The sequence below is a fragment of the Siphateles boraxobius genome, unplaced genomic scaffold, assembly GCF_051911475.1.
Source record: "Siphateles boraxobius isolate OS27281-9 unplaced genomic scaffold, OSU_SipBor_1 41, whole genome shotgun sequence".
NCBI classification, from domain to species: Eukaryota; Metazoa; Chordata; class Actinopteri; order Cypriniformes; family Leuciscidae; genus Siphateles; species Siphateles boraxobius.
Window position 1 is genome coordinate 42,911,354 of NW_027509042.1, and position 13,716 is coordinate 42,925,069.

The following is a 13,716-nucleotide window of genomic DNA, read 5'->3' on the forward strand; positions in this document are numbered from 1 at the left end:
ATGTTTTATCCCAACTCCAGAGCCGGAGTCACAGTTGCTCTCAATTGGTTCTCAGATCTCTGTTTATGACTTTGGGCAAAAATCTGGATTTAAGATCTGTCTCCCTTTCAATTCAGGAGTGTGAGTTTGAATTAAAATGTCCTCACCACAGGATGTTGAATTTAAATAACAGGAAGAGGAATTTACTGAATTTCAATCGCACAACCCTGATTTTTTACTCTATTCTAGAGGAGAAGGTATTTGTGTACTTTGTAGTAGATGAATAACGCAACATATCATCAGATGATCAAAGCCTCAATCAAACTCACAAAGAACACTGACAGTTTTACATAAATGTTTATGTTTTCTTGAAATATCTATCTATCTATATATTTATCTATCTATCTATCCATCCATCCATCCAACCAGTTTGTTTTGGTTAACTTTTTGATCTATATTTATATTACGGTGAGGTGTATATCTTAAATAAATATCATATATCAATGTGGGAAAAAACAATTATATAGAACAGTGAAATCGCTCAAAGTATCACGAACTTTTCTGTCTTGCTGACACTGGACTACAGTATCTTACAACGATCCACTGTCTTTACTCCCGGTTGGCGCATCACATCACTGCTCATTTGCATAAAATGTAACATCACTAGACACGCCCACATTTCCAATGATCACAGTTGCGGACTCTCACTGAGTTTGGCTCGTTTCGGTCACTGCAAATCACTGAATGAGTGAACGCATCTGAATGCATGGCATGCTGGGAGAAAACAGCATTCATCCAACAAATGCTGAAGGAGGCTGACACACACACACACACACACACACACACACACACACACACACACACACACACACCCACACGCACGCACGCACGCACGCACGCACGCACGCACGCACGCACGCACGCACGCACGCACGCACACACACACACACACACACACACACACACACACACACACACACACACACACACACACACACACACACACACCTGTATCCGTCAATGAAGCTAGCGTTGATGTAGTCGGACCCCTCCACTCCTCTGATTGGCTGAAGACACACACGGCTCGACTCGAAAGGCATGATGTTGACCAGTCGGTTCTTGAATTTGTTGCACGGCAGACTAGCGCTGATGAATCTGGAGGTGTGTGCTTTAGAGTTGGCCAGTTTCTGCAGAGTGAAAAGAACATATTCATAGTGCTCTGAAACTGGGAAACAGACAAATACACACTACAGTTCAAAAGTTTGGGGCCGGCCCGGTAAGTTTATATTTAATATTTATATTGTTTTATTTTTCTATTCAGGAGGAATGCATTAAATTGAATCCCCAAAAATATGAGGCATCACAACTGTTGTCAACATTGATGATAATCATAAATGTGTTTTGAGCAGCAAATCATCATATTAGACTGATTTATGAAGGATCATGTGACACTGAAGACTGGAGTAATGATGCTGAAAATTCAGCTTTGATCACAAAAAATAAATTACATTTTCAAACATATTTAAATGGAAAAGTTATTTTAAATTATAATAATATTTCACAATATTACTGTTTTTCTTTCTTTTTTCTAAACTAAATGCAGTCTTGGTAATGAGAAGAGACTTTCAAAAACATTTAAAAAATCTTACCGGCCCCAAACATCTTATTTGGCATCATTATATTGTGTTTTAGATATTAGAATCAGAATTGGTCATTTAAAAGAAAGGAACGCTCTGGGTTTTGTACCCAGAGTATTTGTAGCACAGAAATGAGTTGAACTCAAAAGCAGTTTTCTAGTGTCAACATCTGACGTCTTTCTTTGGCAAGGAATGAATGTTTTGAGTGTCTTTGTTCTCAAACTTCAAATGATATGTGCTCTTTGAATCTCAGCGTGTCACCAGGAAGCATCATGGGAAAAAAACAGCCCATTAAAGTCATTCATGTTGTGCCGGGGAACCCAAATGTGTCTACACACAGCTCCGATTGCACTGATTCTTCACAACATCAAGCATTTAAAACCTGATTACATCTATAATGATCCTACATGTAAAACACCATTCGGGCTGTGAAGCGCCTCTGAGGACAGCTGTTGTGTGTTAAAGCCCAGTCGTGCAGGAGTTTCTCAGCTTTAACTCTCACCAGTCACAGATACAGGCTGTCAGCTTCTCCTTCAGCTCCCAACGCATTATTTGAATAATTAAAAAGTGCCTCTTTGTTTTAGTAAGGATGTTTCCGCATAGAATTTCAATGCACATGTCTTTTCTCCGTCTACAGTGGTTCTTCTTGTAGTATTACTGAGAAAATGGAATTGACCTTTACCATTAGACACGCGAATCATAAGGAATTTACCAATTCAGTTTTAGATTCTAAGTCTATGGAAGATTGTTTCCGCCACAGAATAAAAAATAAAAATGGTAATTCATTGCGACTTTTTATCTCAAAATTCTGACTTTTTTTCTAGTAATTGCGAGTTTATATCTCTCAATTTTGACTTTATAACTCGCAATTGTGACTGTATATCACGCAATTCTGACTTTATGACATGCTTATTAACTATTCTAACTGGCTTAGTTATGAAGTTAAAATTGTTCCATTAATAAAGCCTGCGTTTCATTCCCAATTAGTATTATTTTAGTATTATTTATATATTATTATCGTTTTTCATCTTTTTAATTAGTTTAAATTTTTATATTTTCAGTTATTTATTTATTTTTGTAATTTTGAGCTTTGTCATTATTATTATTTTAACATTACTATAATCTTATTTTCAGTTTAAGTTTCAGTTAAATTTTAGTTTTTATTTATTATAAATTAGTAATTTTAGCGCTCAAGTTTTTACTTATTTCACTTAGTTGCCTAGGTAACATTTATAATTAAGTTTTCATCAAATATTTAAAATATATTTCAGGATTATTTCAATTAACAAAAACGTTTTTAATAATTTTAGTAATGATAATAACCCTGTTCCCAACTCTACTAAAAAGGCAAGATATACCTCTAAGCAGGGACTAAAATTAACACTCGGCAAGCGCCAAATGCAAGTAAAAATCGGCGTTGGTGAATATATGAAACGGTGTCAGTCGCCAGTTGGCCAGTAACATTTTTATGAATTCTAACAATGAAAAATTGTGAGAACATGAACGTGAATGACGCTTGGGACAGTTGTGCTGAATTGTCATGAACGTTTCAGCCTTGCTAATTGAAATATTCAAGCTCAAGAAGATGCAAAAGAGATCTTAATTCATTACTTGCACGCGTGTGGGAAGTTTTTCGTGCACAATCATCCGAAGCTGTATCCTAATCATCAAATTCATTCTGACTGGCCGTGATTTCGTGCCTTCATGCAGTGTTTTGCTTTCAGTGAGGAGAGAAGAACTGACACTGGAACCCTGTTGTGTCGTGCCAGGTTAGGAAGATGTAGGAGAATATGTGTGTGTCCGCGTGTGTTTCTGACCTTAAACTCCAGTTCCATGGCGGTGACGGTGTCTCCGGGCGACACCTGCGTGAGCTTCTGGATGTGTGTGTACAGGCTCCGCGCCGGGACCTCGGTGTTCCCGCAGGTGGCGGCCTCCAGCAGGGCCTCGTGGATGAAGATATACTGATCTTCTGTCTGCACCATGTAGTTCCTCTGAGCGCGCATGCAGGTCACGTGACCGTAGATATCCACTGACTTCTCGTGCTTCATCCGCTCGAGCATGGCCTCTGTTACGATGAAACAGCCCGTCCGACCCACGCCAGCGCTTCCATGGAAAAACACAAAGGAAATCTCACATTTAGATTGAATTCACAGATGCACGAGCACATTTATAGATATGTGAGTGGAGATCGCGATCTACCTGCAATGAACAACCATGGGTCCGGCGTCAGGTGGGTTGCAGGCCTTAACTCTGCGTAGAAAGGCTAAAATTGGTGTAGGGTATTCAGGAACGCCGTGATCCGGCCAGGCCATAAACTGGAACTGCCGAACTTCCCGTTTCTCACTGGATCCATTCTGTTACAAAAGATTCAAGGAGACATATGATGAAAAAAAAAAGATTTTACTTGCTGTTTTTTAATAAAATAGCATGTTTAGTTCTGTATGAGCTTGTTATGACTGCCTAAATTTTCATATCAGCACCTATTTAGCATTCATCTGGCCTGTTCTGATTAACTATGCTAGTACATGGAGGTTAGCCAATCAAAACAGGTCTTAGGCCGTGTGTCCACCAAAGCGTTTTTAGCCGGCTGAAAACGCTAGAATCTCTCCTGAAAACACCTAGCTGTGGGCGCTTGAGAGCGTTTTGGCAGCGCTGCGTTTTTTCAGTTGAGACGATTCGTTGCTATGATACAGAATATCCGCAGCACAGTTTACTTGTAACTGATTTCGTAGATAATTTGTTTCATACTAAAAATTTATTTTTCATCCATTTTGTTCGGTTAGCTCTGCTGGTTGATGTCGTTGTACAGAAAGAATGTTGTGACAGTTGGTCGGTGTGATATTTGTCCCGCCCCTCCTCCACTGTGATTGGACGGCTGTGTAAAAAGTGACAGTGATGAGCGCCGCGTTTTACCCAAAGTTTAACAGTTTTCAACTCTCGCCGACCAGTAAAAAACGGCGGGCGCACAGCGCTAGAGCATTAAATACACGCCCAGCACCTCGTTACGCTGATGGCGTTTAAAAAACGTGGCGCTCCCATTGAAAACAATTGGAATTTTACGCCAGCTGCGTGAAAAAACGCTTTGGTGGACACACGGCCTTATAGTCGCAGTTGCAAATCAGTCTGTTTAATAGTAAGGATCTGAGGGAGGGGGCAAAATTAGTTATGGCAAAAAACATTTTTTTTTCTTCAGGAAACGTTGACTAACAGTGTTAGTGGACTGATATGGAACAAACTGCACATTTTCACCCATGTAAACATTTACAGAAATACTCTCTTCAAAAATGAATTTAGTTAAAATGCTTTGTGGTGTGACTTTCTTCATCATAAACAGTGAAACAGAAAACAATGCTAATAAAGTAAATATAATACAGTATGTTTTTATCACTATACAAGTCTTAAAAGCCAATGCAATTTGTCATAAAATCCTTTTCTATTTGGGAAACTTTTATAAAATCTTGCCAACTAGTATCCAAGCAGTCTTGTTACCAAGAGGGAGTTTCATCTCGCAGTACTAATTAAATTTGGATGTTTTTGTGGAACTATTTCCAGGTTCATTTATTCAGTTCTGCTGTGTGACGCCTCCACATCACAGAAAGACATTTCTAGAATTAATGAGCAGAAAAGTTTCATTCATTTGTGAGAACGCAGCGTATCTAACTGAGCGTCAAATTTAAATCAACATGAACAACTAAAACTAGTTGTTATGAGTATATTTTTCATTGCATTTTTTTACAGAGCCTGAATGCAATATAATTTGTCACTTGAAAAAAATCGAAAAGTGGTGAAAAAACAAAACAAAAAAAGGTAATCATCTATAAACACACACAGGACTTATAGAGAGTGTAAAGTGTAGTAGTTTTCATAAAACATTTTTTAGAGAGTCTGAATGCAATATAATTTGTCACTTGAAAAAAACTTGCAAAGTGGTGAAAAAACAAAACAAAAAAAGATAATCATCTATAAACAAACACAGACCTTATAGAGAGCGAAGGTTCTGACGCTGTAGGTGGCCAATTCCACTGTATCCAACATGGACACTTGAATCATGCCGTATGTTTCTGTTCCACGGCTCGGCCAGTACTGATCACACTTCACCTTCAATCACAAACACACACACAAGCATCACACAAGGACAGGTGTCTTTGCTTCTGCTTTAGAGATGCTGAAGTGAATGCAGGGCTGGTGGCCTGAGGGTCTCTCTCTGGCACTGATGGGACAGATGGGGAATCACACACCACGGAGTGACCTCAGGCTCTGATAACACACACGGGTCACATACTGTGTGCATACACACGCGCACCGAGCAAAGAGGGCTGTGTTAGTAATGACCGGTATGGCTGGGGTTGAGATGCATTAGTGTGACCCATCTGGGCTTCGGTAAACACTGCTGTTCTTCCTACACAAAGAACAGGTACAATCTGTGCACTTGTTCAGGATAATTAATAAATACTGCGGATAAACCAAAACCCACCATTCAACTTTTTGGATTTTTAGAATGAACTAAAAAAATGTAATATTCATTTATTTGGTCTTCTTCTTTATCAAAAATGTCATATTTCCCTTTTCCTGTTGAGGCCGTCCCTGGTGTTCCCTTCTTCAAATCTTAAGAGAGTATAGAAGGTAATAAAGCCGTTTCATATTGTGAAATGAATACAATCCTGTTATGTTTCGGGATGCACATTAAAGTATATCTGTGATAACAGAGCACAGCAGGATGTACAATCACATTCATTTTCTACATAGAGTTTGACAAGTCTGTTATTGAAAGCACATAATAACAAGGCTTCATTTTTTCCAATTCAATCGGTATATTCTCTTTCTATTTTGGTGTATTCTAGCATGTATTCTAGACTGAAATCAAGTTATGTTTGTGAGCTATATATATATATATGAAGTACTGTATGTATATATACAGGTGAAAGTCGAAAAAATTGAATATCGTGCAAAAGTTATAATATTGATGATTATGGCTTACAGCTTATGAAAAACCCAAATTCAAAATCTCAGAAAATTAGAATATTACATGAAATCAATAAAAAAAAGAATTTTAAATACAGAAATGTCGGCCCTCTGAAAAGTATAATCATGCATATGTATATAGTTATATAAACTAAATGTATTAGTTTCACCTTTTCATTTGAATTACTGAAATACATGAACTTTTGCACGATATTTACATTTTTCGAGTTTCACCTGTATATATTTATATATACACACACATTGTGTCTACCTAAATTTCATTGAACTTAATACAAATGATATTATATCGCAAATTATATATATAAAAAGGACAAAACACGAGGTGCATAATTCTATTAGAAAGCTTACATTAGATCATGTATTTTGAGACTGAGCATGTGGAGTAAAACAAAATGACCATCTGGCCTCACGGCAGGTGAGGGAACATGTAACGCCTCCCTCTCTCACAAACACACATCACTTCCTGCTCAATAGACCCGACACTTATGGTCACTTCCTTTTCTATATAATTCTCGGAGAGGCCACATGTTTGCAAGTGTTTATGAAGTTGTTGAGAAAATACAAATATTTTAGGAATCTGTCAAAAACTTGTTTAAAACTAAAAAAATGTATTGTAATTTATGTGGCAAATAACAAAATGAAAAAAATAGTCTTTATTCACACATTAATCAAAAAAAGTAATATGGTGTATGGTGTCCTCTGGCCTTGATAACAGCTTGCATTCTTGCTGCCATTGTTTTTATGTACAGTACTTTCCACAGTCTCTGTTGTTATCGACTTCCAAATAGTTTTGTGCCCAAAGATTTGTATTTGATTAATTTTTTGAGCAATCCATCTTTGAATCCACTAAATCCCAAATTTGATCAAGTCCAGACTGTGCCTAAAGAGCTTACACATACTGGTGGATTAACCATTACAGAAACATACAATTTTGGTAATCGCCAATACTGTTAGTTTAGGGCAGCTTTGGCACAAACCTTACATTGGGTGGAGGTCTAATAAATTTGTAAAGCACTGGATATATAGTCGTTATTGTGATTAATAGTCGGTATAAGTTCCTACTTTAAAAAATGTTTCTCTAGAAAGTTTATTTATTTCTATATAAAGCCCAATTAACCAGCCAACGGGAGTTCCCGAGTGAAATCTCACCCGGCTCTTCTCCTCCAGTCTGGTCATCATGACGATAGTGTTGGTCCTCTGCTCCCACACCATCCTCCAGAAGTCACTGAGCGTCTCGGGTAAAGGACCTTGAGTGGCGATGTAGGCGTTCTGCTTGCGGTAACCGTCGATGTAGTTGCCATTGATGTAGTCACTTCCCGGTACACCTGCGGTTAACACACATCGAAAGGCTGCTAACCGAGCACTGCACTGTACAAAACATGTCCTTGGTAGGCTAACTTGGAATGTGCACAATGTAATATTTTGAAATATGTTAAACAGCATTGAGAGTACTTAGAAATTTTCCAAAATATTTAATAAACAGTCATGATTTAAGACCTGAAGGCCTTTCACAGAATTCAGCAGATGTCGATTGTGTGCAGAACTCGTCATTGCTGAATCTCTCTTTATTTTGGGATGTTAAAGTACATACACTACCGTTCAAAAGTTTGGGATCAGTAAGATTTTTTCTTAAAGAAATTAAGACTTTCATTCAGCAAGGACGCATTCAATTAAACAGTAATGATTTAAGACTTGAAGGATTCCTTTCACAGAATTCAGCAGATTGTGATAGATATACTGTTCAATTCATATACTTTCTATTCAAGAAAAGTGCGTTTCGGTATTTACCATCAACAGGAGTCAGCACGACCCTGGAGTGATCGTAAGCGATGACGTTTGCATAGCGGTTCTTGGGCTTGTTGACCTCTAGGTTTGAGTTCTCCCAGGTGAACTGCTGGCCTGGGTCGATAGACTGCAGGACAGAAGGACAAAACACGAGCAGTTAGTATGAGTTAGTTAGAAATCTCATCAGCATTGAGAGAGTAAATGAAGAAAAAGAAACTCCCTTCTAATCTTTTGCCATTGGTTGAGCCGAACGATGACATGCTTACTCATGAAAACCTGTTTTGTTAGCCCCTTTCACACAGAGATTCCGGAAAATGCACGGATAAAGTGACCTGGGGTTTGACCCGGGTTCGTTTGACTTTGGTTCATTCACACTGCCACTGATTTTCCTGAATCAGAGAGTGCGTTCACACACAACCCATAAAAATCCCGTAAAGACACGTGACACCGATGTGACATGTAATGTCTCAGCAGCGTCTATAGTTTGCTTATGAGCTGCGATTTCTCTCTTGTGCACTTTTTTCTCTGATTCGATAATAAACTAGCGCATTACGTACCGTTTCACGCTGGCAAACGATCCCGGCTTCAGCGTCATCATTACGACATGCCATTGATTACGGCTTTTGTTCACACAGCGGGACTTTGTTCCGGGACTAATCCCGGCAATGTTACTAGGTCCACAACCCGGCATCGATCCCGGCGTGTTTGCGTTCACACAGAAGGTGTTCTGCCAATTTCCCTGCAATTTCCCGGCGCACTGTGTGAAAGGGGCTATTGTAACATAACTTATTCAGGATATTCAATAAGAAAAGACATAGGGAATCAGTGTAACAATTTTACAGGGAATTGACTGGAAGTACATAAGACTAGATGGAAGCGTTTGGTGTCATCAGCTAAAACAAGGGACGTTGGAGCAAGTTTCATTTCATTTTGATGAAAGTTTACAAACGCATGGAATAATGAGCACCAATGTCTACGTTTACATGCAACCATATAATCAGTTAGTAATCGGATTGCCGGCTCAATCCAAATTAAATTTCGATCGGATTGAAAGGGCTCGTGGTTTATTCCTTTTCTAATCCGAACGAGAGGACATGTAAACACTTGATCGGATTGAAAACCAGAACTGAAAGGTTAAATGACGTTGAAATAGCGTAATGACGTATGACGTACTGAACGAGCTGTTCTTCCTGTTGAATAAAGGGTCATATAAATGTCATATTAATGATCACTCAGTATCTGTGAAGTGGAGCAGGACAACGTCCCATCAGTCCTTGTTCTTTCGGATTCTCATCCACAGACGCATATTTACTGCGTGATAAATATAAGCAGCACAGCAAAACGGCTCATAAGCTCATGGTCTTCAAATTATGACCAGAAATGGATAAATATTAAGTCTGCTGTTTAAAACAAATAAAGAAGCAATGTAGGAGAATAGTTATTTTGCACAAACAGCAGAAAAAACTCTGATATATTCGTGCAGTGCATGTGCGCATGTCAAAAAATCTATTCCGATTTGAAGCTTGTGACAAATAAACGCACACATAAACCCGATCACATGTTTAGCGTTCATGTATAAACACTACGTTCGGATTCATCAATCGGAATGAATTCAGTTCGATTGAAACAAAAGTTGTGCATGTAAACGTAGCCATTGAATCATTCATAATAAGGCCCGGGTCAAGATTTCATGATGACTGTGAAACACCAGGAACTGAATTTCAGTTTTTTCTAGCAATGCACTACAACTCTGCAACTCTCGACCTCGACCTGCCCATCGTTTCCAGCAGGAATCGCCTCGTCCTACCCTGCTGTTACCATAGCGATGAGACACGGGGTCATGGGGTCAGGTCTAGACGTCAGCTCTCCAGTCTCTCTGCATCACATTACTGCAGCTCTGAGACGCTGGATTTATAGCAGAAGATCCTGTACTTCAGTTATTCAAAGAAAACATATCAACCATGTGTAGAATACACTTACGTTCAAATATTTGGGGTCGATACGATTTTTTGCAAACACATGCATTAACTAATTATGAGCAATACATTTGTTAAGTATTTAGTTCATTGTTAGTTCACGTTAGCTCAGGTTCATTATGCAATTTTAACAGAAACAACTTTTGATTTTAATCATGTATTATTAAATGTTGAAATTAAAATTAACAAATAATTTTAACGCTGTAAATTCATGTTAACTAACATGGTTGAGAAATGTTAACGAATGAAAACTTATAGTAAAGTCTTACCAATTTAAATTGAAAAGAAAATCTATTTAGCTCACCAGCACAATTTTATCAAAAATACAGAAAAAAACCAGTAATATTGTGAAATATTATTTCAATTGAAAATAACAGTTTTCTATGTGAGTGTAGTAAACTGTAATTTAATTCTGTGATCAAAGCTGAATTTCCAGCATCATTACTCCAGTCTTCAGCGTCACCTGATCCTTCAGAAATCACTATAATATGATTATTTGCTGCTCAAGAAACATTTATGATTATCATCTATGTTGAAGACAGTTGTGCTGCTGTATATTTTTTTGTGGAAAACGTGATACAGGACTCTTTGATGAATTGAAATTGATTTGTTATGTCTTTATAAATGTCTTTACTGTCACTTTTGATTCATTTAACAAATTCTTGTTGGATAAAAAAAAAATGTCCAAACTTTTGAGTGATAGTGTATATATGAGATCAAAATGCTCTTAAGGAAGCTACACACGCCCCATTGGGCATTGACATGTACAGTTCATTTGAAGTGCAATGTGGCATTTTTTTTTTTGATGTATATGATATGAAGAGAAAACTGAGACTGATATTCTGTTATAACAGATGAATTATGAAGAACTGTCATATTGCTGGGGCTTATTTGTCAGCTTACACTGTCTAACAGCACACTATGTTTTATGCATTCGTTTGTGTTTGTGGCTGTGTGTGTTTGTTGATGTGCAGGGATGATTTCACACCTTAACATTGTGTGCTAACCTGACATAATAAGATTTCCAATGAGCAATTTGCTTTTCCACACTAAAGGCCAAAATTCTGCACAACACAACACAACCACAACTAATCAGAAGAGTGTGTGACGAGCTCTGTCGGTTTGTGTGATCTCTCGACATGCTGTACAGCATAAACTTATATTTATATAAGAAAACTCAGTCCGACTGTATATCAGGTGTCCTGAGCAATGCAAAAGCAGGCTCGAGAACAAACTTTTAAACAGTAGTGTATATCAAATAAAATGCATGTCGAACTCGGTGAGGACATTCCCACAGATGACGGCCCGCACCAATCTATCACTTTCCTTTTATTTACCTACAGATATATCACATTCTCTCCATCTTTGTACACAATTCCTTCCCCATAAGCCAATCTTTATCTGTTTATCCTGTTAGGTTCTTTTGTTTCGAAATTTAATGTGAGTCATTTGGCGTTTGATTAGATCAGTGTTGGTCCCTCAGTATTTGATGTCTATATTAAGGTCTTGATTGTTTAAGTACTTAGAAGAGCCACTCACCATATAATAACAACTCAAGCAGGCAGAAGAGTCCTGACACACACACACACACACACACACACACACACACACACACACACACACACACACACACACACACACACACACACACACACACACACACACACACACACACACACACACACACACACACACACACACACACACACACAGAGCAGGATTAGCTGTCTAATAAAGCAGGTGACTCTCACACTCAATACACTCCTAATAGAGTCGTTTCCCAGCTTTAATTTCAAGCTCTGGCGATCTGGGTACTGCCTTAGATGCTGACGTGACTGTGTGTGTGTGTGTGTGTGTGTGTTTGTATGTGAGGGCTAGTTTAGGCATGCACGTGTAAGTTGTAATCTTCTGTAGATGCATGAGCTTATAGTGCTGTTTCAGCACATTTAAGTAATGCACAGCAGTACTTGCTATACATGAGATGTTCATGTTCATAATCTTTCTGAAATTGTAAAGTGAACATGTTTAGCTGTTTGTCTGTGATGGAGTAGTCACAGTATCAGTATCAAACGGACCCATTCTGCAAGCAAAATCACCAAGATCTGACTCAAAATGAGCAGTTTCAGTCTTATTGGCTGGCTTTACCCAACTACCGAGAGTTAGGGTGCATTAGTCCGCTAAAAAAATACAAATTTCCTGGATGTTTTTCAGGTTAGTGGCAATTTCTTTACTGTTTTCTGTACAGACAGTGATGGATCGAAGGGTTCTTTTATTGCGGTACCGGTAACACTTTAGTTTATGGTCCAAATCTCACTATTAAATAGTTGCTTATTATAAATCTCACCCAATACCTAAACTTAACAACTACCTTACAAACTATTAATAAGCAGTAATTAGGAGTTTATCGAGGTTATTAAAATCATAGTTAATAATGAGAATTGGACCCTAATTTAAAGTGTGACCATTGCATTAACGGGTTATTCCAAAGACTTTATACAAAGACGATACACTCATACTTATGAATGGGAAAAAGAGCAACAGGCACTATGGCGGAATAAGTCCCGCCTTCTAAATAAAAGAGCCAATCGGCAATTGGTAAAGTCATTGAGTCACTGCAGCTGCCGTTAGAAGCTCCGTTTATGGGACAGTTCATGTCAGATTTGGTTTATATGTTAAAAATAATTTGAAATATGTAAGTGTGAGTGTGGAAAGCAGTTTGTGAGATTTCAGGATATAGGACTTGGTCTTGAATGCCCGAAATAGATGGAGGCGTTGTAAATATGGCCGCAGAGTGAACAGACCTTCGTAACATTATACATTTAATGTGTCCTTGTTAAATAATAGCATTAATTTCTTTAAAAAAATGCAAAAACTTTTAAAAGTTAAGTGATAGGATTGGCACAATTATATTCATGCGCCTGCAGAACTGCCTTTTGAGCGCATATAGGGAGCAATAAACTGCTCTGAGACGAATCTGCTTCAAATGTACAGACATAATAAATCGACGACAATCATCACTTCCTCACTGTTAGTGGAAACACAGCTGTTAGTGAGAAACCTGCATCTAAAACTACTTCATTCTTCTCTTCCGTGTCTCGTCCTACAATGTAAATCATGCAGATGTAGGTCTGTGTTTTCCAGCTGCACAAGTAATCCATAATATATGCGTTTTGCTCCTTGCATTGTCCTGATTTATCATAGCAGACAATGTTTATGTAAATTTCTGATGTTTGTACTAGCACATCAAGCAATTATCCCTCGGTGGCTGTAACAGAAGGTAGAGAGTGAGGGCGATTCTCCTCAAGGTTGCTCAGACGGACACCACACATCTCATCTGACGTGACTTGGGACGAGTT

General features: G+C 38.2%; 1 protein-coding gene across 3 annotated transcripts in view; it reads right to left on the reverse strand.

The window, feature by feature from the left end:
- Positions 1-13,716, reverse strand: part of ptprfa (protein tyrosine phosphatase receptor type Fa) — a 187,268-nt gene that overhangs the window by 14,408 nt on the left and 159,144 nt on the right. For all 3 annotated transcript variants that reach the window (XM_077199806.1, XM_077199805.1, XM_077199807.1), the window contains 6 exons: positions 8,388-8,511; positions 7,749-7,924; positions 5,595-5,714; positions 3,816-3,970; positions 3,434-3,719; positions 988-1,166 (listed from right to left, as the gene is read on the reverse strand). In XM_077199806.1, coding sequence (XP_077055921.1) covers positions 988-1,166; positions 3,434-3,719; positions 3,816-3,970; positions 5,595-5,714; positions 7,749-7,924; positions 8,388-8,511 — 1,040 coding nt within the window. The remainder of the gene's footprint in view (positions 1-987; positions 1,167-3,433; positions 3,720-3,815; positions 3,971-5,594; positions 5,715-7,748; positions 7,925-8,387; positions 8,512-13,716) is intronic.